At 35.4% G+C, this 27608-nt stretch overlaps 1 protein-coding gene across 2 annotated transcripts in view; it reads right to left on the bottom strand.

Moving 5' to 3' along the window:
- Positions 1-27608, bottom strand: part of RYR2 (ryanodine receptor 2) — a 455638-nt gene that overhangs the window by 218818 nt on the left and 209212 nt on the right. For both annotated transcript variants that reach the window (XM_080389100.1, XM_080389099.1), the window contains 8 exons: positions 22497-22661; positions 20799-20920; positions 17551-17734; positions 16723-16858; positions 10663-10758; positions 3458-3576; positions 2922-3055; positions 1490-1731 (listed from right to left, as the gene is read on the bottom strand). In XM_080389100.1, the coding sequence (XP_080245226.1) occupies positions 1490-1731; positions 2922-3055; positions 3458-3576; positions 10663-10758; positions 16723-16858; positions 17551-17734; positions 20799-20920; positions 22497-22661 (1198 nt within the window). The remainder of the gene's footprint in view (positions 1-1489; positions 1732-2921; positions 3056-3457; positions 3577-10662; positions 10759-16722; positions 16859-17550; positions 17735-20798; positions 20921-22496; positions 22662-27608) is intronic.

The following is a 27608-nucleotide window of genomic DNA, read 5'->3' as shown; positions in this document are numbered from 1 at the left end:
ATTTCAGTTGGATTATTATTTTTTGGTTTCTCTGTAATAATACTTTTTCTGACAAACTCAGTTATGGCACAGCTTTAGTGACACCATTAATTATGCAGCATTGTTCCAAAGTAATTCTCACTATACATGAGAGGGAAAGTGGCAGCTACTTTCCTAAGATGCCACTCCAGTTGATATGTTCTTACTTAACAATACAAGCCATTGCTATTTTGATTGGAAAATTCTTTTGAAATGTAAAACTCTATTCTTTTCCAAGTACCAAGGCACAATGCCTCAAAACTTCAAAGATCTTGAATGAGACATACAGCTGACTCACTAAAGTGTCTCTCTTATCCACTAAGGAGCTTTAGAAAACTTGCTCATATCTTCACAGTGGCAAGAATTGCCAATCCAATGAGCCTAACCCAGTTTCCACTCAGTTCTACAGTTCACTGCTGCCCAATAATCTCTTAAAAACAAAGCAAAAAAATTTTACTCAACAAGGCGAAACCACAGTAGAAACTTTTTTCAAGTTTAGGACTGTCCAAGTGTAAAACTACCTATTCTAAATGATATCTGGGAATCTTTTCATAAAGGTTAAATTCTGTGAAAAAGATTAAGAAAAAGAACAAGCTTGCTTTCTTATTATTCTGATTTTGCTGAGCTAACCTGGTTTGAAGAGAGACTAAGATATTTGCAGAACCAACAGTATAACAAATAATTTAGATACTCGTTTCTATTTCCTTTAACATTAGAATTTGCATACAGAAACTACTATTAATGAATACATCCAAGCTGGGCCAATAACATTTTAAAGATTTAAAATACCTGACCAAACACACCACATCTAATCTAGGAATATGAGTTTGCAAGTCTTGCAATAAGCAGCCACTCTTAATGTATGTAAATAATACATTAATACAGATAAATATCTGGTTTTAAAATGTATAGTAAAAAGCATTCCTTAAAAATCTTCTTCACCTTTAAAGTGCTTTTAAACTTCCAAACTAAATATCCTTATTAAAAATCCGTTTGGAAAAAAAATATAAAAAATTTAAATCTCTCAGGCTGTTGACACTATCACACAGAAATTACAAATATGGATGACTTTTTGACAGACTTCATTTTTTGCACCTTTGAAGTTTTAAATACAATATTTATAGTTATAAAAAAACAAAAACAAACAAACAAAACCCAAACAATTCCCAGATTGAAATATAAATTACTAGTCTATCTGCTTTACTTTGTATAAAGCAATTTTTTCAATATGTAATGTCAACGTAAAACGTATTCTGATATACGGTACTGGTTTTGTATATTCCTAGTGTCAACTGAAACAGCTGATTCACTTTGCTGCTGTTGAAAACAAATTTGCTGGAATTGCAAACAAAGTACTACTATTTCTAGTATTATTAAAAAAAAACCCACCACCACAAACACACACACAAAACAAAAAAATAAAAACCCCCAACACTAAAACCAAAAAGAAAACAAAACCCCGGGAGAATACCTGACCACAGATGCAGACCATCGAAGCCATAGGAATACAAGTCATCACCAACACCATTTCCTCCCCATTCTGCTCCTCCCCCTGGATATGGTGAGTAGCCCTCTGTTGAAGCCCAGCCCACTCGTAGATGAGTTGATTCTGCAGTCACAAAGGGCTCTAGATGGTCCACCATAAGTTCATAGTACCATTTTCTGTATTGGGCAGAGCCTTCACTAATCCCCAAGAAGATGTTGGGTCGCATGCTTAAGGAGAAGGAATGAAAGTGGTTATTAAAAACTTATACCATGAACATGACGAACTACTGCAGACTTTTCATTAAACATTCTAATGCAAAGCAAAAATACATATTCATTACATTTGCTTTGTATACAGCCTTATTTGGGATAGACAGCTCTGCCTTCCCTGTATGACATCCAAAGCCAGCTCAGAAGCTCAATCAGTACCCTGATATTTATAATTTCTTCTCATACATTTTGGACAGAAGTTTTCATTACTGATTTTAGCTTATCAGTTGATAAAATTTATTACTGACATGGAATGATCCCCATTACACCATCTCTCTATATGTTATATACATTGATGTGCTTACTCGATGTGTTGGGGGGAGTCAAGTCACACGTGGCTATGAAAAATATGAGTGAATGTATTAGATATAGAAGTGCAAAGTCTGTTTCACTTTTAGTCTTGAAAAGCTCTCCTTATACAGTTGTGGATTTTTTATGGTTTTCAGCATCTAATAAATCCCATGAACTCCAAATTCTAAGTACTATTTCTATGTTTCAACTTGCATTCCCACTTAATGATTGAGACTTTTAAAAACAGACATAAGTTGAGATCGAGGAAGATCTCACCAATCTCTGCTTAAAGCCAGATTCTTCTGTCTCAGCATAAATTCAAACACTGGATAAACATTTAATTTGTAAATATTGATTTGCCAGTTTAAGATGCTACTGGCTTCATCTTGTTATTGATGTCCGCTGGAACGCAGCTTCTACAACTCTGCCCATGGAAGGAAGGGTGAGGGCACTCCCTAAATATCCCAGGCACTGGGGAAGGTGTTTGGTACAAAGTTCTTGATTCTGACAAAAGTTGATTAGGAAATGCTCACAAAATCACAAACGTGAAGGCAATCACAGGACACTGGCTGAATATACTTCGAAAGTACAGCCAGATCGAGACAAGAATCTTTAGAAGAGACTACAGTTTTCACACATTCAAAGCAGTTTAGAGCAGCTTTAGCCTGCACCAGCTCTCTCTGACCCATGTTTTGATTCTAATCAATATTGCAAAGAGTATTTAAAATCCTAGTAAGAATGAAATATTTTAACAAAGGGTTTGGAAGTAAAACGGGTTTTCCATAGTGCCTGATTTTTTTAACCACAAGTTTTTCTGCTTTGTTCATAGATACAGATTTTTTTTGCTTTCTTTTTACCTGCTCACATGGTTGACAAGGCGTGTCTGTAAGAGCAGATCTCTTCCTGGCAGGAGATTATCACAGATTAGATGTTGATTAGACCGCACAGCTACTCCATGACAAACACAGAGAGAACACAAAACATCTAAAACCTGCAAAAAAAGAGATTCTTTTAATCTTAAATATTTTTCATAACCACTGTGAGTTATTTCAGGCAATAGAGTGCTATATACCTTGTTACTGAAAGACTTGTAAGGGTATATAATTCATCCAACACAGCAGTTTTATTTTATAACAGTTATGAAGTTCTCCTAACAATATTAAGATACATTCTTCCTGCTTCTCTCAACACTTAGTGTGGATCAATGTTTTAATCAAAAAGAAGATAACACTCCTCTTTGCTTCTTCAAACTGCTCATATGTCTTTTAGGAAAAGTTTAATTTCTACTTACGCATAAAGTATTAAAGTATTTGAAATCTAACTTCTGCACAGAACAACATACTTGTGTTGTTCACAAATGTGCATCTAAATATACTTGTCTCTTCTTTCCTACCTTATGGTTTCTTCCATGTTTGTCCAAAAGACAGATGATTGATTTAATATGCCCTTCCTTAATAATGTTTAGAGCTTCTGGGCTTTCCACCAACACACAGTGTAAAACCTCTAGAATTCCTGAGGGGAAAAAAGAAAAGTTATTTATTCAAAGTGCATATAATATCATAACCACACATAATACTTCCTAATACTTTGCTCAGCAATATGGAATAGTTTCGAAAATCATTGTATAAGAAAAAACAAAGCCAAAACAGACTAGATGTACTTCTAGACTTCCGAAAATAAGTGAACATAGTAAAAATCAGAAAGGACAGAAAAAAACTGTATATAAATGAGAAATTTTAATAATAAATATGTGATGATCAACACTCAAATTCAAAAAAACTGGGTAAAATACTGCTTTTCAATGAAGAGGTGAGGACTTCACACTACATACATAATATATACATAAAATATGCTCTCCATATTTACAGTTTTCTGTTTCTTTCCTCTGGTTTTGAATAAACCACTGAAAAAAATGTGTATCACCAATAGACAACAGCTAATATTTAAGAATTTAGATTGTGGTTCATTCACATAGCTGCCCTCAGTATGCATTTTCGGTTTTCTGTATTTGTGAACAATAAAAACAAGTTTTTCAATTTGTAAACAATAAAGAAATTAGAAATTCAAATTTAAGGAAACAATATGAATTTTGATTTATTTGGGCAAGTTTTTTACACATATATATCCCCTTTTCCCCTTGATTTCTTTTTTTTGTTGTTGTTAATAATTCCTGAGTAACAATAAAATATAGCCTGGAACTTTATAACTAAATAATCATAAAGCCTCTCACAACCCAAAAATTTAACATTAAATGCTAATTGAGCAAGCATTTTAGAGACAACCAAGCAAAAATTAAAAGAAAAGCTGAAAACCATAAACTCTTAAATTTAAAGTAATGAGGATAAAAATATTGTTGGAACAATATATCTCTTTCTGCTAAGTATGAAATGCATGCTTACACAGTGAATAACGAAATGCAATGAGATAAGTAATAACTATGAAACAATTACAGTCTGGTATTAAAACCATTATTTATGAGGAATAGAAATGGCCAGGAGTTCTGAGTCTAATCTATTGCCTCTTATCAGATCAGCAGAAAATCCAATCTGGAGAATTTTCCAAGTATCTTACTGAGGAAAGAGATTAAACACCATTAACAATTTACAGAAATTACCTACCTATGCAAATATATTCTTTGACAGACTTAGGACATGTTTCATTTTTATGTACCAGCAAAGACTAAAATACCTTCAGTTTATGAATTTATTTATTTTTATTGTCAATTTCAGACCAACTTGTATTATGCTTAGTTACATTTCAATCAAGGTATAACTCTATTAAAAACAAAACTAAAAAGACACACATAGCCAAAGAAACTGTAGACTGCCTCATAAAGAAAAACATATGCAGACTTCTTACAGAGGGAAAAAAAGATGTGAAGGATATTAGGAACAGTCATATGTCAACAAGGATTTTTATATTTTTTCTTTAAACTTAGATTTTAGATTCCCATCCTTGTTAAAACAGTTACTCTGCCAGAAGAGACAATGGTTAGTCTTAAATTACTTGCTATTTGAAAGGTAGTTTTATTTTTTATTTCCCAAGAAAATTTGAATTAAAATGAGGATTGACTGACTTCATTCAGATCTCTCATTCCAATTCAGATTACCTACAGTATCATCACCTTTTATCCCCATATATTTAATATTTTTTCCAGGGATCTGAAGGAAGATATACTGTCATCACTAATAAAGCATACCGATTACTCAAGGACTGAAAAGTAGTAAAGGTGGAAGACAACAGATACAGTGACAATGTGATTTATCTGGTAAACAGATTCCAAACAAAGCTCATACATATGTAAACAAAAAATGCAGGTGACCCTGTGTAGATATTGTAGACAATCTTCCTGTTCCGTGCAGTGGCTCCAAGAAAAGTCAGAACCACAATATAACGAGCCAGGTGTGAACTCCCAAAGTGATTCTGTAGCCCCAAAGATATAAGAAGAAAGTCTCAAACAAATACAAATTAAAAAACCCCCACATATTAAACCTCAATTTGGCAATGGTATGATCTGGGCTGCAATAGCTGTACACTTTCAATACAGACAGTAACAATATTGATATAAAGCATAAAAACTTAGAGTCATGAGAGCAAGCTAAAGGACTACATGCCCTTTAGCATACACAGCAGGAGCACAATCCACCCAGCCTGCCAACCAGACAGGCAGGGTCACTTGAACGCAGTAAAATACCGAGGGAGATAAGAAAAGCGTTACAAAAGGATCCTCAATCTAGAGGGGTAATCTATACCTAGATCAACAACTTTATTGCATGCTGCAGAGATGTGGGAATGAAGTGACATCACAACATTCAAAACTTGGTAAAGTTTGCCACCTCTCATGCGCTGAAACACACTTCTAACAATACAAACGGTAATCCAATACGAAATAATAACACATAATGTAAGCCATAACCATAACCCTGCATTTTTCAGATTTGTGTAGGTAGATTCCGAATCTTCTATTTGTCTTAAAATAGTATAAAGGGTTCATTTTTTAGTCTTAACCTTTTCAACAACAGAAGTAAAAATACTTTGAAGATATAAACGTTCAATGACAAATTAATGTTATCAATTACACCCAGCTGCCACGGCAACTTCTTCAATTACTGCAGCATCTGAATGCTAATTATCAAACATGTTTTGTTCTAAGGGCAAATTCCATCTGTATCAGAAAAAATCGCATATGAATTTACAATGTCTGTTTTCACTGATCCAATTCTATATTGTCTACAACTGGCCCTGTTCCAATTTCACTGGAGTTGCTCAAGGCAGTAAGGCAGGAAGCGTTTGAATTTCATAAAAATACCACAAACAGTTATGATGTACAGAGTTTATCGTAAAGATGAGTGACTAACAGATGAAAGGAAGCATGTATTTTCAGGACAACATGTTGATTCCTCCAATGTCATACTGCAGAATACTGGAATAAAATGCATGCCCTTTAAAAAAAAAAAAAAAAAACAAAACAACCAAAAAAACTCAAAACCTGATATTACCTTTCTCCAAAAATCTTCACTTGGAAGATACTAGATTACTAACTTCCCAATTCTATTTTTTACTACCTATGTTTTAATGCCTTTAAAATTTTAGTAGAACTAGTTAATCCCACCTGGAATATATTTCAGAGCAAAAGACTAATCTAGCCTTAACTCATGCACTGAAGAGACAACTGAAGCATTTGCATTGCATTATTCACTCAGCTTCTGTGACATTTCACTTCTAACATGGTCTACTCTCAGACACATTTGTACTTGGAAAAATCTTCATTTTCTTTCTTTTGCTTCAGTGAAGATCAGGACCTGAATCAATTTCTAATCTAATTTGTTCAATCAACTCACAATTGCTGAGTCTATATTTAATGCTTTTATTCTCTTTTCATAACATTTTTATTTCAAGGATAAGAAAACCTGAAAATAGGAATTTTATTGATAATAGCTTACAGCATCAAATTTTATTACAACACATTCACAAAAAACCCTGCAGGAGATGTAGCCAACAACTTTAGTGTTGAAGGTGAACTTAATCTACTGTGATTAACAGAGCATGCTGTTTCTTCTGCACAAATACTCTACCTCATAAAATTAATTATTTTAGGTATATGCAGCCAGGTATTCTTATTTAAAAGGTGTAATATAATCCAGTATTTCTCCCTGCTGTAGACCTACCACTGTTAATTAAAACAGTGAATATCCTCACTCCAGTCAAGCCTTATAAAGCTTAGAATCTGGCAAGCAAACATCCCACATCAAATCACAAAAGCACATTTACATAGTAAAAGCTAAACCTACTGTGCCTCTCGAGATAACTAAAACACAGCATAATTAGCATCTTGTTTAACTGACTCCCTCAAAACCACAAAAAATATTAATTACCAAATCTGTTTTCGAGGCAACATGGAGGTTGTTACCAGAACATATGGGGAAGGAGTTCAAGTAGCCTAGTTCCTAGAAGCAAACTCGGAACAAACAGGCATTGCAATTAGCACTTTCAGAATTTTTGCAGCATATTGTTCATGAGGTTCATTATAAAGTGCGACTACAATGTCAGGTTACTTTGCAATTTACAGAATTTATCTCAAACCTGACTATAATACCATAAATATATTTAGGTTTTATTTTCAAACCCTATTTTTAATTTGAGATTCATTTTTAAAAATGCATACATACATAACAGAAACCATGTAACACTGCATTTTTAGAGCTGTCTTAAATTTAATCTTGAACCTCCAAAAGTTGAGCACAAAGTTTTGCATAATTTCTGAAAAATCCTAGCTCTGAGAATTTCAGGTGTAAAATTAGGTATCTCATTAAATAGTTTCACCATGAACAACTGGGGAAACACATTAAAATTAAGAAGGTTGCAGTCAAATCCCATGCAACTGCATAACTGTGAGAACATTCTCCTTAGATGAATGCTTTCACCCCAAAAGTGGACTGTAGTAGTGAAAAGAAAAAATATACATTAAAAGTGTCAAGATCAACATTAATTTAAGGAATGAAACAAACTATTGAAATTGAGGTTGCCTGTGGTAGCACAAGTATTGAAAACCTGGCTTTAACTTCTTGGTTGTTTATTATCCTTTTCTCCACAAGACAATTTTTTACTGACTTAAAACATACAATTTTCTCAACTTCTAGACCAGAAGGTATATTCCAAATGCATTTCTAACAAACATTTACTGGCTTCTCCTAGTAGTGAAACTTAAGATTTATATAATGGCAAAAAAAAATATGCTTCCAGTTTATGTCAATGATCTATATAAAAAGTTGAAATGTCTCAAACCAAAATTGCTTTTACTGTGTTGTTATTTCATATGTTAACATTAGATTATTACATGTAAAACTTCTCCAATTTGTATTATTTATATTTCTATAATTTCTTCTTCACTTTTAGTTACAGGGAAGAATAATTTGCAAGGCAAATTCCTTATACCTGACAAGAGTTTAATTTAGACTTCAAGCTCCTGCTTATTGTCTAATTTTTCTGTCTAGTGCATGCAAGAAATAAAGCTTTCTATAAGGAGCTGTTAACATCTTTCTTATTTCAACCTTTTTCATAATTTCTTTACTGTTCAATCCTATGATTCACTTAATGGGCAAATCAGAATATAAAAGATCTCACCACATCAGATACATGTTTTCATTTACTGCTGTAACCTGTAGAACTCCAAGTATCACTACATTGGTAAAAATATAATTTAGAACACTGGCCTTACACTGCACATGTTTGGTTTTTTTTAATATTTCAATAATACCTTTACTAATCTTGAAAAACAAGGAGGGGGTGTGCGTGGAATCAGGCTGCAGTAACATTTCTTATCAACAGCATTATTTTGTTTCTTGATCTTAATCACAAAAAGCACGCTTGAAAAAAAGAGTCAAAAGCAGTCTCAAGAGACCAGAACTAATCACTTGATTTGAATCTCATTTCTTAGTTGCTGGGTCCAAATTTGATTACTGTCTACTGTCAGATGCCTAGATGACATCATTTTGGCATATTTTCATGGTGAAAACAACAGTAATCAAATATTTGTGTAAGAAAAAAAAAGAAAAATTTTGTATTTATATCAGTAAAAAGGGGCAAAGAATCAAGTATCACCAATGAAATCAACACTCTTAACTGCAGAAACAGTCCTACTATCTCTTTGATAGTAACTCTGAGATACACTTAGCAGAGGTTCTTTAATGCAATGAGATTTGCCTACCATCTGTTTAGAAAATCAAAGTACAGTGGCATGTTTCAAACATATTTTTTTTAAATATAGAGTAGTATTGTTTAAAAAAGAACACAAAATAATTATTCTGATAAGAATTGAAGACTTTCTTTTTAAAAACAAGTAAGCAAGCAAGCAAACAAACAAACAAAAAACCCACAAAAAAACCACAGCAAATGTGGTAATCCAGATAACCAACTTTAAGGTTCTGTGATAGTTTACAATCATGTTAATAACTACATTAAAGACAGTAAGGAGGCACACAGTAGCAAGCTGCCAATGCTCAAAGGAATCATATATCACCAAGAGAAATTCTTAAGTTATTTACATTCCCGTAATATGCAGTGTTCACACTACTTATTATTGTGCTCAAAAAGTGTATTTTTCCAATATAGTCCAAAGAGTCTTTTTGACCAAGTTTAGTTGCAGTATTTTTTTATAAAAATCCATTGGAAATTTAAAAATACAGTGTATTTGGTTGGCAGAGTAGGTTGACGGAGAACAGATTGCTTCCAAGGAAGCAGGATCCAGGATCACCATTTCAGTGAGCAGTACAGCTCAGCATAACTTCATTTACTTTCACTTTGAGTAACACAGAGACTCATTGCATCTCTTACACACTAAGGGGTTAACACAGCAGTTCAGGAGGAAGACAAAACATTAAGTAATGACAAAGAAAATAAACTAGCTTAAAGAAATTGTGTCTAAATGAGACATAATTCCCAGATTCTCAAATCATAATTGTATTCCATGCATGGTCGTCAACTGTAATCAGAAATTCAGACCTCAGGAGTGAGAGAGGTGATTAAAAAGCAAATGTGTATGTATTACAGAGGTAACACTGTTACACGCAAATGTGTGAGTAATTTTCTGTAGATCCTTCTATTACACATATTCAAGTAGATCACACAAACCTCCCTATAGTACCTCTACAGTACTTCAAGAAGAGACAAATTATATCCATTCCATATGGTTACTATTATATTCAGTTGGATGCAAATCCTTAAAAACATGCAGATTTCTACAAAGAAGGGAAGGGAAGGTACTAGAATTAGAGAGAAAGCAACTGAATACAACTGAAATTGCAGAGGAACTGTTTTGCTAAATGGTTTATTTGCCTGAATTAAAAAATAACATTAAAATCACTTGGTCAATTAAAAGGAAAGACTGTCAGAACTTGAGCTAGAACTACAACTGAAATAAATATGTAAAAATGTTGCAAATATAAATCTCACTTTATTAATCTAATTTATTTTTTTTAAAAAATAAATAAATTACTTACATAGAAGAACTCCATGCTTATTAGACTGAAAAAGTGTATCACCAATTTTAAAGAATGAAAATCTGGTCAAATAAGGAAGTTAAAATACTAAAAAGCATACCAGAAGAGGCTTCCAGTCTTTCTAATCTGCTGATCAGCCAATCAAGAGATCCAGAAAATTGAGCACAGTTTTTACGATTCCCTCGAATCAGAGCCGCTATTGGAAGAAGAAAGAGAGAAAAATAATAAAATAATCGCAACTATAAGTTCATTCAAACAATAAAAAAAAATAATCCTTGTTTTGTCTTGCCAGAAAGGATCCAAATTCTTTATCTTTAATTATTGATGTTCTTGATTTAAATTTAAATAACGTAACTGGTAGTTAGATTTAAGCGTAAAAAGTTACCCTTGGCATCAAATTGACCTTTAAGGAATTAGAATTATTTTGGCTTTACAATCACCTCAATAATCCCTGCAAAACATTCTACATGAAGTAACCAATACTGACCCCACAGAAGTCAGCTGCTATTGTAGAAACAAATTTCTGTCACACAATATTCTTGTAACAACAGGAAACATTGGAAGAGCAGAATATGAAGCCAACAACATAGGTGACGAAAGTAAATTATTTTCTATTGATACAATACCTTTTTTCAAAAATAATAGGAAATAAAACAAGACAGATCTCCAGGAACTGTTTGTCATACTTTTGACAGGGCTGTAGGGAGGGAGGAACTGACTGGAAACTGTTTCATCCTCATGTTTCAAGCTGAAGATTGAAGTAGACTGAATGCATGCAACTGACTTGGTGGTATAACTGAGTAGAAATCTCACTGAACGCTGCAGGCACCCACAAGCCTGCCCTGTCCTGGAATACATGCATTTGCATGCACGTGCCTACACATGAGCTCTCTGAGAAGCTTCTGTTCTACTCCAAAAAAAAGAACGAGGCATTAACATTTCTGTTTGGTGTGTGCAACAGTGCAAACTGCTTTTCTTAAGATCTTTTTCCAATTCTGCCAATAAATTATTTCATCCTGAAGTTTCTATGGTTATTTTCTGCAGCAGAGACTACTGGTCCTGGTAAGAGGCAATGGCCTCTTAAAAATCTCTTTTATTACTGCAGAAATCCACTACATTATATTGCAACCGTGGGTTTATGCCATTTCAATTATAAAAGGTTAAACTTACAGCCTTGTGACATAAATATGATATGAAATTTTATCTGCAAAGGGGAAAAGCAATCTGGAAGTTAATTGCAAACAAGTCGCTGCACTGACAGTTCTGTGTCATGAGGGGAGAGATCACAATCCAACTGCTTCACAGCCAAAACCCCCAACAAACTAAACAAACAAAACCAAAACCCAACCCCTAACAATCAATCAAACAAACAAAAAAATCCCTTTCTCTTGCTGTATTATATGATAACAAAATCTATACCCTGAAATCTTACATAGTCAATTAATCATGGCCATAGTTATTTGAAAATACTTGGGAATCATAAAAGGAGCATCTTGTTAAAAGACACAGATTAGAACTAAGAAACACCCGTTTCTGTAACTGATTTTTTTAAACTTGATTATAGGCAAACCACATAATCTCACTGTGCTTCAGGTATAAACATTAAACGAAAGTAGTAACAGTTCATTGCTTAACATGACATCAATTAATTTAACTTCATTAACTGTAATAAGATACAGATGGTTGCATTTCTGCAGTTGAGTAGAAGTTTGTGAAAGGTCAGTATTTAGTGGTTAAAGCTGTGCATTAGATGAAGTACACAGCCACTTAACACTGAAAACAAAAAACAGTATCTAGCAGCTGCTTCTTTTATTTCTCACTACTCTGACAAGACTAACACCCAGTTTTAAAGAAACAAAAACCAGGATGTGGCGAGTCAGACATTGAATTCACATCTTTACTTATACTCCTGTGCATTCTTTTGTGATACAAAAGGATCAAATACAAGTTCAGAGCAATTGTATGTATTTTTAACAGATGAAGGACAGATGTCTTAGTAGATATATGGCATTCATTTTAAATTGAAGGAGGGTAGATTTAGATTGAATATAAGGAACATTTTTTTTACAATTAGACTAGTTGGATTAGATGATATTTAAAAGTCCCTCGCAACACAAACCATTCTGCTAGTCTGTGATTTTTATATGCCATAGTACCCGGTCTCAATCAACTCAAAGTCTGTAAATGTCTCCATTCTTGTCACAGTGAAATATATCACAATGTCAACGATGTGACAAAATCCATGAATTCTGGCATCACAGTTTACTATTACTATGTGCAGACTCAAAAACAAAATACTGTTTGCTGAAGCAAGACTGAGCAAACTATATCCATTTGTCATCCATGCAATTACTGTACAGGTCCAGCATTATTCAGAACAGAGCAACATACAAATTCATTATAGGCAGATCAAAGCCAGGCTTCTTAAGCATTAGCTGCCAGAAGATAACGCAGTTAGGGAAGTAACATAAGGGAGCAGGAGGGACATGAAGACTGGGAAGTCACCAAAAGCTTGTGCACTGTTCTCACTACAAGTGCATGGAAACAGCAGAACAAGTAGACTCTTTCAGAAGGAATTTTCTGGCCTTGTCCACTGGAAATTTCAGACTTAGAGAAATGATTCAGCAATCAAGCCACTGCTTCCTCCAGTTTGAGCTATGCTTAATTTAACAAGAGATAAACTAAACTGTTACAAAAAACTGCAATACCCCCCTCCCCACTGCATCTATGAACAACCAAACCACAGACTGTCATACTCCATCATCTGCACTCTAAAAGGCCATCAACTTATTTCGCTGAGACATTAACTCTCTGGACCTAGTCTGGATACTTTTAAATGTTCATAATTCCTGTCATAACTTCTTTAATTGATTCTTCGTAAATTAAATAACTACCATCAGTATACATGAAAAAACCACCTTAAAAAAAAAAAAGCCTAAAGAGGATTTACTTTACTTAGTGTCCATATATGAGCTGAAAGATAGATCAAGATGTAAATTTTTTACCAATGATCCTTTTAGATGACCTTTTTATCTCAAGCTTGGACAAGCAGACACCCCCCCAAATCCACATTACATAATGTCGCATTTTTAAGCATCATACAGACATTAGGGTGAGTAAAGAGAGAAGCAGAGAGAGTAACATAACAGTAGCACTGCTATGATGAGAAGCTCATGCTACGATTTAGTATCAGTTTCGCTGTGAAAGTTTAGTTTAGTTTCCTGCATTTTATCTGAATTTTAACTGTTAAGAGAGAAAATTTGCTACTCTTTCTGCCTGCCAATGGTTGAGCTACCTGCAAAAAATTCAGACTGAACAATCTGGTTGCTCACAAGTGTGAAGATAGCCAAAGCTATATGGATTTTTTTTTAACTTCATTGAAATATAGTGAAAACAGCAGGAAACATTTTCTTCATTTTCTATAACGGACTATCGAGTTCTGAAGGAAGTTCTATAACAGACTATAGAGTCTGAAGGAAGACAGACATTGGCAAAGATAAGTGAGAATGGAGCTGTAACATGCAAATGAACACAAGAAAGGCCTATACCAGTTTGGAAAACATAAGGGGGGGGGGGGGGGGGGGGGGGAGGCGGGGGAGGATCTGGACACTCCATTCAAGAACCTACAATATAATTTGTTCCCGAGTCATAAAATTTCTGAGTCATCAAATATCATAAATTCACCAGCAAAAGCAGCAAAATCTACCTCTGAAACAGTTTTTCATATAGAACTACAATACAAAGGACAACATGTGCCATTGTTACTAACCACTCTTAGATGAAGTCTCAGGCCCATATGCTAACTTGTCACTATGCTGCAAGTTACAGAACGGAAGAGAGGTGTATAGATGGTGTATTTAGCTTGCAAGTATAAAAAAAAACATGGAAATCAAACCCAAAAATATTTGAAGTACCTTATAATGATCATAAAATCTACCAATCTAACGTTGGAAAACGCCACTTCTGGTCACTCTTGCAACCTGTTGCATATGCATCACACTACAATCTTCAACTACTTAGAGGTGGTAGATCTCAGCAACTCCTCAACCAGAATCGTAGCCACAGGAACCACCTTCTACCAGTGGTTAGGTGACAGCAGCCACTGTTCAGCTAGCTCTTTCTTTGCTCTGAGAGATCACGGGAGAGCGCTTCTGGTTGTCTCAGTGATATTTACTATGTCAACTTCTATTCTCTCCAACATAAAAAGTAGTGGGCCAGACAGAAGCACCTCTATGCTGGATATCCTTTTCCCCCACAGGTATTATTTTATTCAAGAGCATAAGATGATGAACCAACTTTGACTATGGAAAAGCTCTGTAACAGTACTATATACAGAACTCCTGCCTCAGCTGCCTCACGTTGCTGTTGGGTAGTAAGGAAAGTTTGTGTGAAGTGAGGCACGACATTAAAATTTTATTTTCTGTGCCTCTGAATTTGGAGGAATGCAAGTTTTCAGTATGCCTGGTACACAAGAAATACTGCTGAATATTCTGAGAAAAGCTCAGATCTCACAGTTCTTAATTTGGGAATTAGCACTGGTAGAGTCTTTTTACATAAATTTCTCTCCATATCTGGTTCTCTGCATGGAATGGGAGGTAATACTTTCTATCTGCCTTATTACAGGATTTTCCAACAGAACATTCATTAATAGTTCCAATTATTCAGATTACTAATCAGAAATGGCACAGAAGAACTCTAAGATAATAACTTTGTTTTCCAAACATGAATTAAAAAGCTTACAATAAATGAGTTTCAGTGCCTCAAAGACAAAACTATGTATTTTAAGTACCATTAATAAATTAAAATGAAATTAAGGAATGGGTCCTATAGAAAAACTAGTAGGAGATTATGTTTCACAATGCATACCCACAAAACAGTCAATTGATAATATACACACTGCATTCATCTGGGCATTTCCTAACCATTCGACTCACTTCATCTTACAAACTCAACATTCAGTTGTGGAGTTTTAATGGAATTGATGTATAACATCGCATTACTTGTACACCTTTTCATTACTAAATTTTTCAGGAGTGAGATTTAGTATCATAACTAAAATGCTTTATATTTTACAGGAAAGTGATAACAATCCTGCATGAGGAGTTTGTCCAAACCCAAGCTTTTGCCCAACGTACAAGTTTAAAGGCAAGCAGACCCTCGCATAAGAGCTGATGTGTTACAGAAAGCAAGCATATAGGCACAGTGACGCAGCCTGCACAAAGGACTCCTTAATGACAGAGACGTGTTACTGTCCTCAGCCACTTAAGGTCAGTGTTAATGTTATTATTTACACTTATGGCACTGAGAAAACCTGATGACAGAGGAGGAAGGAACTGATAGAATGGTCTCTCAGGGAGTAAAATTTCCTTTTGTAGACAATTAACAACTCAGCAGGCAGCTATCGTAGTGGATTAATAACTCTAAATAATGAGTCATAATAGAACATAAATAACACATGCATTTCAAATTGGTGAGCAAACGAATCAGGCAATTAAACGCTACTACCTACACATAAATTTGACCAGCACACCAACTAACACTTAGATACCTATAGAAGCTATTAGGAGATTTGTCAGTGACTGCAGGGTGCACAAGAACTTCATGATATACTGCATCTAAAAGAGCGTACCTTTCCATGGCACGCTGTATCCCAGCATAATGGTGGAGTCACTGGTCATTACTAATAAGAGGGGTCTTGGTCATAGAAACTTTAGATTTATGCTGCAGTTCTACAGCCAGATGTGTGAAAAATCACGGACTCCTACAAAACTGACCACAATATTGTGGCTCCTTAACACAGGAATGATATAGCCACACATATTTTGTCCATACATTTCTGGCCAGCATACAAGATACATCAGCAATATGCTAATATGAAAAACTAATCAATCATTTAATTAAAGTAAGAATCATGTTACTTATAATAATCAATATTATAAGGAAAAATCACATTATTTGAGTGTTTTCAGTGTATTTTGTTCTTAAGAATAAGCAAGGACCTGGAAATGCAAAAGTCTTGTTTAATTTGTATCCTAAATTGTGGAAATTCTTCTATACTAATTCAGTAGAAATTCTTTTATTCTAAAAGAGGTATGTGTTTCTTTTCATCTGAGTATTAATTTGAACTAAAACAATCCAAGTACCCCATAACATGCCTTACCTAGTAATTCATACAAAGAATTCAAAATAGATTTCCATGCTTCTCCAGCTTCCTTCCCAGCTACATCTGCAAAATGAGCTGCACTGCTGTATACATTCAAGCGATCAATACATTCAAGCACAAGGTTGATCATACCCTAAAAATGAAAAGGCTCAGATTGTCAGAGGAAAAAACAGTACTGTTTAGATGCAAACACATAAGGTTTTCAGAAATCTAGGAAAACAAAATATAAAAGGCAGGATATGCAAAATACAAGTATACCTGGAGTCAGACAAGTGGAGTCAAGCAATCCCTACAGAAAAGTTTCTTTGACCGTGAGAATAAAAAATTACCTTTTAGGATGGGCAAAATAAAAGAAAAAATAAACAGTATTCCAGACACAATTTTAGGCAAGTTTCTATTCTGGAAGGCATTTAACTATCTGATTTAAGTATCTGCCTTAAGTCAGGCAGCTATCACTACCAGAAAAAAAAAAAGACAATATTAAACAAAATATTTAAATCAAGCTTATTAAATCAAACATCTTTCTGCATCAAGAGATTAAACTGTAATGGAAGAAACTAATTCACACATAAGGAGTAAATTATGGTTAGAATTCAAGGCACAAGGTCATATTAATATATCTGATTTTTTTTAAAAATGCATTTCTTTAAATATACAGGGAAACCACCAGATCTAAAGTGATAAATGTAGCAAAGAGTTTGCCTCTTACAGAACAAGAATACCACTACAAACATACTCCAGATTAGATGTCAACACTACAGATACTGTGAAAGAATACTTGCAGACAACATGGTGGAAAATCAGGAGTAAAACTGAGAGAAGTACCTCTTCCTGGAAGAGGTTCTGTCGATTCTTCAGTGCTCGGAGCCTGTTTTGTTTGTTTTCATGCTCCAAATGTTCATCAGGGGGGTGAAAGTAGCCTATCAAGTCCTGAAGGCTCAGATTGACTGACTCAATAGGCAAATCGACGGTGGAAGACTTCGCTTTCTTGCTGAGAGCATCAAGGCCCCTACAAGAAGATGCAAAGTCTCCTGAGTCTTGGAAATTAATTATTTTATCATTTAAACTCTTTATTGGTTTAAAAGAAAAGTTTGTTTAGATGCCAAAGCTCAATTCATTTTCTGACAGCTACGTAACTTCTCAAAAATTATTTATGTCTGCCCCATTCTCCACTTAATGACCCACCCCTCCCTTCCCAAACATGATCTGGAAGAACCAAAAATGTTGTTTCTCTTAAAATTTATTGTAATGTAGAAAACATATTTTAATATTCTACCTACACTTTTAGCAGTATCAAGAGGCCAGACCAAAAGATGAAGATACTGTAAACCAGTTCAATGCGTCATGAGGCTGGAACAGACGGAAGTCCAAGAACCAGGCCTACGGTGCCAGGGGGCCCAGCCAGACCATCCAGGCTCTCAAGTGTGTCTCTAACCTGTTCTCAAGTCACCTTCAAAGCCAGAAGATGTAGCTCATCCACACCCACTGTGCCAACACTTCCTTAGCCTCTTTGTTTCCCTAATACACAATTCCAACTTGGATTTGCAGTAATCTATGACCACCATTTCCTAGAAGAGCAGGAGCAGACTGTTCTCATCCATGCTGCACCTGCCCTTTGCTTAGCTGAATCCCCAACAAACCCCATAATCCAATTTTTCCCAGCAGCGCTTTCCCTCAGGACCCCTGCTATACCCTTCTCCTCTGTTTCAACCTCATCTTTCTTAGAACGCGGTTGTTGCAGCTGAGACCTCACCAGCGCCATGCAGCAAGTGGAAGGCAAGGGCTTTCCCTCGCGGCTCCCTGGCTCCCCTCAGGAAGGCGGGTCTACCCCTGCTGGGGGCTGTAGGATGCCCGCCAGAACCTTCTGGAAGAAGCAGGAAGACCCATGAGGGGCAAAGAAACGGGAGGTGCTGAGGGCCTGCGAACATAATGCCCATCCTCAGGGAGGAGGGGAAAGGTGTGGAGGAACCTGAAACTCCACAGGAGCCAGCCAGGGCCCTGGAGCGCTGGGAGGGGAGCAGCCCTGAAGGCAAGGGCCCACCCTGCAGCGCAGCGGGGGAGAGCAGGAGGAGGGGGCTTATTTGACACTCATGTTTTCTGTTGTGACTCATCCTCAATTCTGCAATTGTAAAAAGAATTTTTTGCTAGCATATGTCTGAGAGAAACCCGGCTATGTAGCAAAGAGGTTTACACCGTGCCCGTTTATGCTGACAGACCACGGAGCTCCAGCTGGCAGAGGAGCCCGCCATGCCCACAGGGGCACCCTCGCAGCTCCGTGCTCATCGCACTCATCTTTCGTTGGAGGCACCCAAAGCCCCCAGCAACCTGACCCACCACCACCCGTGCCAGCCCTTGTTCCTGAACTGCCTCCCGCCCTGCTTGCTCCCGGGATTCCTCTCCAGGCCACGGTACGGAGCAGAAGCCCTGTTTTATAGTCTGCTTTTTGCTGGATGTAGACAACAATGATAAGTTTTGTTGTGTTTTTTGGTTTTTTGGGTTTTTTTTGGGGGGGGTGGGTGGTTGATTGGGAGTGTTTTGTTTGTTTCTTATTTTTTTAAACTGGCACATCACTTTATTTTCACCTCAAATGGTGAACTAGGGCTCGAAACCACCTAAATTTAGGAAAGAATATTAACTCGGTACAAATATTTACCACTGAAGAATAAAAATCCTCTGGAATAAATAATGCAATGTTTCAAGAAGATAGCTACAAAATTTATCTTTAAAACTTAACTTTTATTGTGCGCATGTTATCTGAAGTGCAATTTTTTTAATGTTTTTTTAATATATGTTATCTGAAGTGTATTTTTTCTACTGACTTCGTGCGAGAGAACTGGCACACTCACTTATGAGAATAATTTTGATCCTCTCCAATTCAGCTTTATCTTCTTGGCATAACGTCCTGCCAAAACTAAATTTTTAAACACTACCTTGGACTCCCTGTGCACTCCACAAAAATCTGCACTGTAATTTACTAGTACCTTGATTTCTGAAACCTTATCATTAAATTGCCTTTCTCTGTCCTTATCTTTTATGGCATTCTTAGAAGCTTCTAAGAAAAAGTATTATGTACGAAGTGACCTAGGGTTTGCATTTCTTTTGTATTTTAAACATAATACAGTAGGCAATTCTCCTGAGAGGCGTTTTTCTCTGTTGTTATTTAAGTACCTGGGTAAACATTTTCGGAAAAAAATTGGCATGTCTATGTCTTCAGCTGTGCACTGATTTAGGGCATGGTTGCTTCAGGTCAACATCTCCCACACTGTCTTCTCTTGTGACAAATAAGTTCCTATAAAATCGCTATCATTCCATATAGTCTTACCGCATAGAATCCTTTCCAAATGCCAGTTACACTGATGAGAGGGGCCTCTCATCAATCACTGAAGTCACAAATGTTTGAGAATTAGCATTTTATCAGTGTTATTTAGGAGGACATTTGGAATAGGAAGATAAATGCAAATTAAATAAATCTGGCAATATTTTTAAATGGCTAAAATACTATAAAATAAAACATTTATATGTTGCAAAATATTAAACAAGAAGCGTCAAAAGGGAACAAATAAGGAAAGTGTAGTGGGAGGGTAGAAAGAAGGTGTAGTTAAAACTTTTGAGAAAAACTTCTTCTTGGCTAGGAACTTCTTCAGTACATTTGTGTCTTGTACAAGCTTGTACTTACATGGTTATCTCCTTTTTCCAGGTTTTTCAAGGAAGAGCACTTTTAAAAACCATACTTAGAAAAGAAAAAGCCAAATGATACACCACATGACTTACAGCAAATTTTGGCAGGGAAAAGTCTCTCTTTTATGCTTGATTTGCATTTTTAATATGTTTATGCATTTAAATCAAGGTTGTACAATAAAGTAATATTAGAAGACAGCGAAAAAAACCTGACCAATACCTCTCAAGGTACATCTCTGCTGATAAAACGAAGAATTGGCATAAAGTCTGGTTTGAGCAGTATTCCTCTGGCTTTTAAGAGGGCTAGATCATTCATTGTTGTGTTAATAACACTTCGAATAAAATAAAAGTGGAAAAAAAATAAAAGGGATGAAAAGATCATTTCAGAAGCACACCTTATAAACCTGTTGAAAAGGAAGACTGTACTACGGATGACACGTGCTGTACGGGATTCTTCATTCTGAGACCTGGACAATGTTAAACCATCATCCATGTGACCTTCATGGTGCATTATTGCCTGCAATACAAAAATAAAAATCAGTCACTGCAAAATGAAACATTATTTATGAATGAGGTGTATGAAAACTCACATAGTAAGGCAGGCTAGGAAACGATGATGAAGTCACATACCAAAAAGAAATTTTAATTATAACCAGGTAATCTCATATTTCACTTCCTCATGTCCAAGGACACACTTGCACTGAGCCAGCAGGTTCACTGCCATAATAATCTCAAAGCCACAGCTTCTGTAAACAATATAGTCTATTAAAGAAGAATAAATAATCAAAGGTCTAAGGGGTTTTGTTTGTATTTCTCAACCTTAAAAACAGTTCCCTTACAGAGCAGCACATCCCTAAAGTACAGACAACATCAGAACAGGTATTCTTTACTGGTCCTGATTTTCAAGGATATTCCTAGCCGCCTTTTCTGACTATGCCTTGAATCACTACCAATAACTCACAGTTCTTCATATTTAGTTATCATGGCTCTGAAGCTATTCACATAAATATTACATAAATATTTTAAACTATTTTAGGTTAAAAAAGAAAACATACACACAGACAAAGTATTTATATTTCTTAAATTACTAAACTATTCCATAATGTATCTTATTTTGAATTATTTATTACAGTGATTATACTTATTATACTAAGTCTTATAATCACTAAAATTTTACATGTATGTAAACATTGTTTCCTAAATATATAATATTTTCATATAGAAAATATAGAAGAATTCTAAAGAGAGAAATAAAAAGTATATAGAAAAATATGTATGTGTGTATACACACACACGATACAAATTACTTGTGTGTGTGTATACATATGCATATATATATACACACATATATATATATATATATATAAAATCATAAGGCATGGCCTTACAAGTATAACAGATGCTGCTCTAGCTTTGTAGTTCTGGCATGTAAAAGAGTTATAGAAAATACTACAATGTGGATAAACATGGCATTTTATTTTATTTTATAAAAGAAGGCTAAAACTTTTTTTCCTTGTTGAGAAATAATTTCCTGAAAAGTTAAACATCTACAAAAAACACTAACACAAATACTGCTTCTGGAAGATGTGGGAATTTGTAAAAGAATCTTTTTCCTACTTTATTACGCTGAGTTATCTTTTCACTTGGTCATGGTGGTTCTATAAAAGAAGAAATCCCTCAGAACTGAAGACTTGAATATTCCAGCCCAAAAGGTAATACGCTTACAACATGGAAAGAAAAGACTTTGAACTAAAAGCCTCCTCAATCCAAACTAGAGCACACTGAAAAAAGGATTTTTAGCATATTCTACAGGCTATTACTAATATTTTAGTTTGGTGTCAAGTATATCCTGATTTATCAACATTTGTGGGTTAACGTCTACAGGCTAACATGCACTTTGGTTTTCAGTTAAAGAATTCAGTACATCACATGGTTTTTCAATATGTGACTAATAAAAAACAACCTTTCACAATGAAATAAAGACATGCTTAAAATGAAACCCTGAAATTAGCTCTCTCCTGTAGTTCCTTTCATTCCCCACCCCTGCCCTATAAGACTGTGACTGAAGGAAATGCCGTCCCATTTACACTCACCTTCCGCTGCACAGACCCCATTCTTACAGACTTTGCATCAGCAGACTGGTATGTGAGCCATAAGCCTGTATCTACGTGTTGTATGAAGCATATTGAATCCCCGTATTTTATTTCAGGTGCTCCCATTCCATCCACCTCTTTTCTTGTCCCTATGTCTAACTTTTCCTGAGGAAGAACAAGAAAAAAAATATACAAGAACAATAACCAACATGTTAATATTTGCATAAAATATTAAATGCTAGGCAATTGTCTAGAACAGGACCTAAAAGAATACTTGAAGTCATTCTTTAATGAAATTATTTAAAAATGGCAGAAGTGTCAACTACTAGTTAAACATTTAGGGAAAGATGGAGAGAGAGATCCCATCCACACAGAACCCTAGCTTATTACAGTAGGAGAGCCAGGCGTATTCACTTCACCTGCCTAGGAAAGAACTAGGATCATAACTGACAGTACATGTCATTACTGAAACATAAAAGCTGACAAAACACCACCAAATACATTGAATTCCCTACGTGAACCAGGCATTAACCTCCAGAAACTTTTTCTTGGGGATTCTGGGTTTTTTTCCAGCCTGGAAAAGATGAGTAGTACCTCCCTACAGTTTCTGTCACAGAGAAAGGGCCTTTAACCTACCACTGCCTATCACTGCCCAGCAATGGGCTTAGCATTTCCTGAGGGGGGAAAAAAAAAATAAATATCCATTTCTGCATGTTTGTGACCAGCCTGTTGACATGCTGTAAAAGCAGAAGGGCACGACCATGTTATCAGTCCAGCTGGTGTCCTATACAAACAGCAGCTGTTTCAGGAGAGGAAATTTAGTATCCAAATACTCTAATTTGTAACTGTAATTTGAGGTGTTGCCCAATATCTACCTCTTCTAAGAACCAATTCCTTCCCCAAAGACATCCATTTGTAAGCCAAACAGCCCACATGTCCTGGTTCACGGCAAATCATCCATTTAACCTCTCCAAAAGTATGTGGTTCGACCAGCTGATATACCTCACCTGCTGCACTAGCTGGTAAATCCAAAGGTAAGTATGAAAAAACACACGTTACAAAGGATCAGTATGTATCTCGTTAACTGTAGGAAGGATGTTAATGTAATTATGCCCAAAACTTCTCAGGGACTGGTGCAGTAACTCCCTGGATTCTGCTTCTATAGATGCTCACACGTGCCCAGTAAGAAGCTGCTTAATTTTCGCCACTGCTCAAAAAAATCACTTGTGCGAATTCAGAGTGCAAGGTGATCCCCTTAACCAAGTACAGCTTCAACCTTCTCTGCTCGTACTCATCAGCAATAGAGGACAAGTCACTTCGTTCAGTTCCTCAGAGTAACGTTAGGAATAATGAGACAAAAACTTCTACATGTCCTGTCCTACTACACGCAGGAAAGAATAGAATGATTACACCACCCACGTGTGCCTTGACCATCTGGGGAGACAGCTTCACAGTGAAAGATGACAAAGACTGGGGTTTTTAAATGAGCAGAAAACAATCTCTAATTTATTAAAGGATTTTTAAAAGCATTTATTAAGTAAAGGCAAATGTCATGTAACTAGATTCTCGTCCTACAATTATAAATGCATTTTGAAGCACTTAAATAAAAAGTAAAAAAATAAAATTACCGAGATGAAATTGATACCTTTCATAACGTTACACTTCCAGATATAATATTCATAAATTCAAATTATTAAACTGTTTCTGGATACAGACGTAAATTTCACTATCTTGTAAATGCCCGATTCCTTAAGTGCTGAAATTCTTATTAAAATCTTGTCCACTGATACATGGTAATAACTGATTTATAAATACATCTGATGCCAATTACCAAGTTATTATGTGCTTCTTTTATCAATTCATTATTTTGCTCATATCATTTCTCTAAATGTTGTATTCAATTCTTTCAAAGCTAGCACAAATAATGTGGTTGTAGTAATAGCTGGAAATTGAAAAGCTACTTATAATAGGACATTGCACACAAACGATGTTACAGGAAAAAATAAATCAGGTCCTGCCATCACATGAAGAAATGACAGCCTGATTTCAAGCTCCAGTCTTCTGAATTATCGTCATAACTAGAAGATAGTGTGAACCTGTGTGAATATACTGTGCTTCTACATTGTAAGATTTTCTTTTCTTCCTCCTAGCAACTAATTCTTAAGACAGGAATATATGAATTCACAAATTTTCTCATAAAGCACTGTCAATAACATGAGGGATTATTAATTTAAAATACTATTCTGTACTTTCTTTAAAAACCACTGACTGTAACAGAAATTGAAGGGGTTTGATATTGAAATCTTCATTCAAATTAGAATTAAAGTTAAATTTACTTAGCGTAAAAAATTGCAGCACCAATAATTTGCCAGACAAGATCTCTGCCCTCACCTATGTAAGTCCAGTGACAACTCTGTGTGTAGGTTTAGAGCCCAGACTGGATTTAATCACATTCAATTGAGCTCTTTTTTGCAGAATAAACACACCAGCCAGGAAAGCATAAGTAAGAGTTAGATTAAACATAGGAGGGAAATGGAAGCTAGGGGACGGTGTAGGGGCAGCTTTCATTTGGAAGCTTTGAGACACTGAGCCTTTTTTAGGGATCGAAGAAAAACCACAAATTGTTTATAAAGTGGAAGATTTGAATGGAATGCTGGATTCATGCCAGTAAACAGCAGGTAGTGGAGAAAGAACATGTAATGAATCAATCCTATCTACTGTAAAATAGTTCAACAGTGAAAATCAGGATCCCAAAAAACATCAGAAATCACCATGTCACCATTTGATAATTGCATATTGGTATAGGCACTACATAACGCAAGTTTCCAGCCCACTACATCCTTACCATAACCTGCCACTACATAACCACCTGCTAATTCCTCCTACAGGATATTTACAAAGAAAAGCTTCAGTTTTATTTGCAGTCTAGGCCCATTCTCAGACCATCAACTTTTTCTAAAAAATGACCAAAACTCTTCCTTCATTACACTGGAACAAGCAGAAATTTTTGGGTTTTGCAACAGTCAGTAAACAACCTCAGTAATGCAAAGCTACAAGAATGCACTGGAAACAAACAAATTTATTGAACATTGTGCCAGATTCTATCCAGAAGGATGTGCTCTTTATAAACAGCTTTTATTCCACGCATACAAGAATACAAGCAAATATTCCCACATTTGTTGTGGCCCAAATGGACAAAACAATTATAAATGGTTTTAGATTAATGTGGAAAAAAATTATTCTGAAGCCTTGCTTTATATGTGTTATTTCACTGCAATGTTTCTGTTTCATTCCTTATAACATTCCAAAATTGATGCTCATGATTAAAGCTTGTTCTTTCAATTTTATCTATCTGACCCAACCTGTACCTTCTGTGGCATACTTTCAGGGTTGACCTTCTAGCAGATCTCACTAACTGGAAGAAGTTAATTTGTGACTGCTTTTTAAGATTATAGTATTATATTTCCTATGAAATTTTATAAAGAAACAGGTGAAGATATAAAAATACAGGCCATAAAATGTTATTAAAATGGATGTACTTCTGTCCACTGGTAAAGACTGGACAGAAAAAGCAGACTTTGTACAGAATGTATAAATATTTCCAAGTCAGTAAAATTACCTTATTTCAGTGGAAAAGTGAGATTAAGCTAATGCTTTTTATCAAAAAGAACCAATATTCAGCAAATGTGAGAAAAAAATCCACAGAACATAAATCACTACAAATTCAAGTCTATAAAAGAGACGTATGTTTGCAGAATAAATTGTAGATACCTGTGGACATCCTGTGCTGAGCAAAGCAAGACTCCAAAAGAGAAAAAAAGAAATTTCTCAATTTCAGATGTTGGAAAGGCTAATATAATTCTCATTTAATGCTAGGTATTAGGGTAATACATAATAACCAGAGCATAAAGCCCAATTCCCAGACAAAAATGAAGACACTGTTAGCTCTTCAGAATATCCATCTCTTCTGAGTGCTGTTTGGCTTGTGATGTTCTTAACCTTTCGCATTTCTTTGTTTTGCTGAGATATTTAAAGAATTTTAACACATAAGAAGATTCTGATCTAACCGTTTGATTTCTGTATCAAGATACTGTGTTTTCGGAAAAAAAAAAGTATGTGTCTGTTACTTTGAACATCTGAAAAAGTATTCTGGTTCATATAAGACATTGTATAAAAAAACTTCAACTTTCTTGTTCTCTTCTGCTTATTTTCAAAATGCAGCACTGGCAAGCTAATGGGTTTAAGATGATGAGTAAAGGTCTCTGCAAATAATGAGGTTAAAAAGAATAAATGTTGAGCATTTACATTTGCATCTGAACCTTCAGATTTACACAGGAGAGATTTTCCGTATTTTCCTTGCAAACATTGAAGCTACTTTTCATTTGGAAATGGAAATTATTATCTACTCACATACCTGAGGGAACTGAGTCTTTAACACTGCAAATAAGGGTATTCTTTCCCCATATCTGACTTTGCTTATCTAATAGCACAAGTGTGATCTTCATAATTCTTCCTTCCTCTACTTTTCATGTAGTGGAAAGAAGAATTATGACTGTGGCAAAAAGGGATGAAATTGCTATAAGAAAGACCTAGCAACTTGGCATACTCCCAGCTATTAATGATCTATATTCAACAGTGAAGATTAGGGGCTGCCACTTATCCAGGAATAATTATTTCGGGCTAATTACACACAACATCACGAGTGAAACTTTGGATGGTTTGTCCATACATGCTTGGAGGAAAAGACCTCTAAAGCTTCTTACCTTATTTGCAGAAGCCTTTCTAGGGCTGCTATAATTTTGAAATATCTATTTAATGCTCTTTGCCAGAGAGAGAAGCCATCTTAAAATTTTTAATGCCTGTATCCTAATAAAGTGAAACACAACACTCCTTTAAGAAGTCCTAAGCAGGAGACTGGACTCATCCTTAGCAATGAAGAGCAAAACACATACTCCTCCCCTGTGGCATCTCCGTAATTCCTTCCAAGTAAGTCTGTAGCTGAAATGAATGTTGATATCCACAAAATTAACTTTAAGTACAATCTTCCAAACTTCCAATTTCTTTGAAAATCCGTATTTGAATATCAGTAAGATTGTATCTGTCATTTACTGA

The sequence above is a fragment of the Falco punctatus genome (genome assembly GCF_963210335.1).
Source record: "Falco punctatus genome assembly, chromosome: 5".
In the NCBI taxonomy this organism is placed as follows: Eukaryota; Metazoa; Chordata; class Aves; order Falconiformes; family Falconidae; genus Falco; species Falco punctatus.
This window is presented reverse-complemented; position numbering and strand designations above follow the sequence as displayed.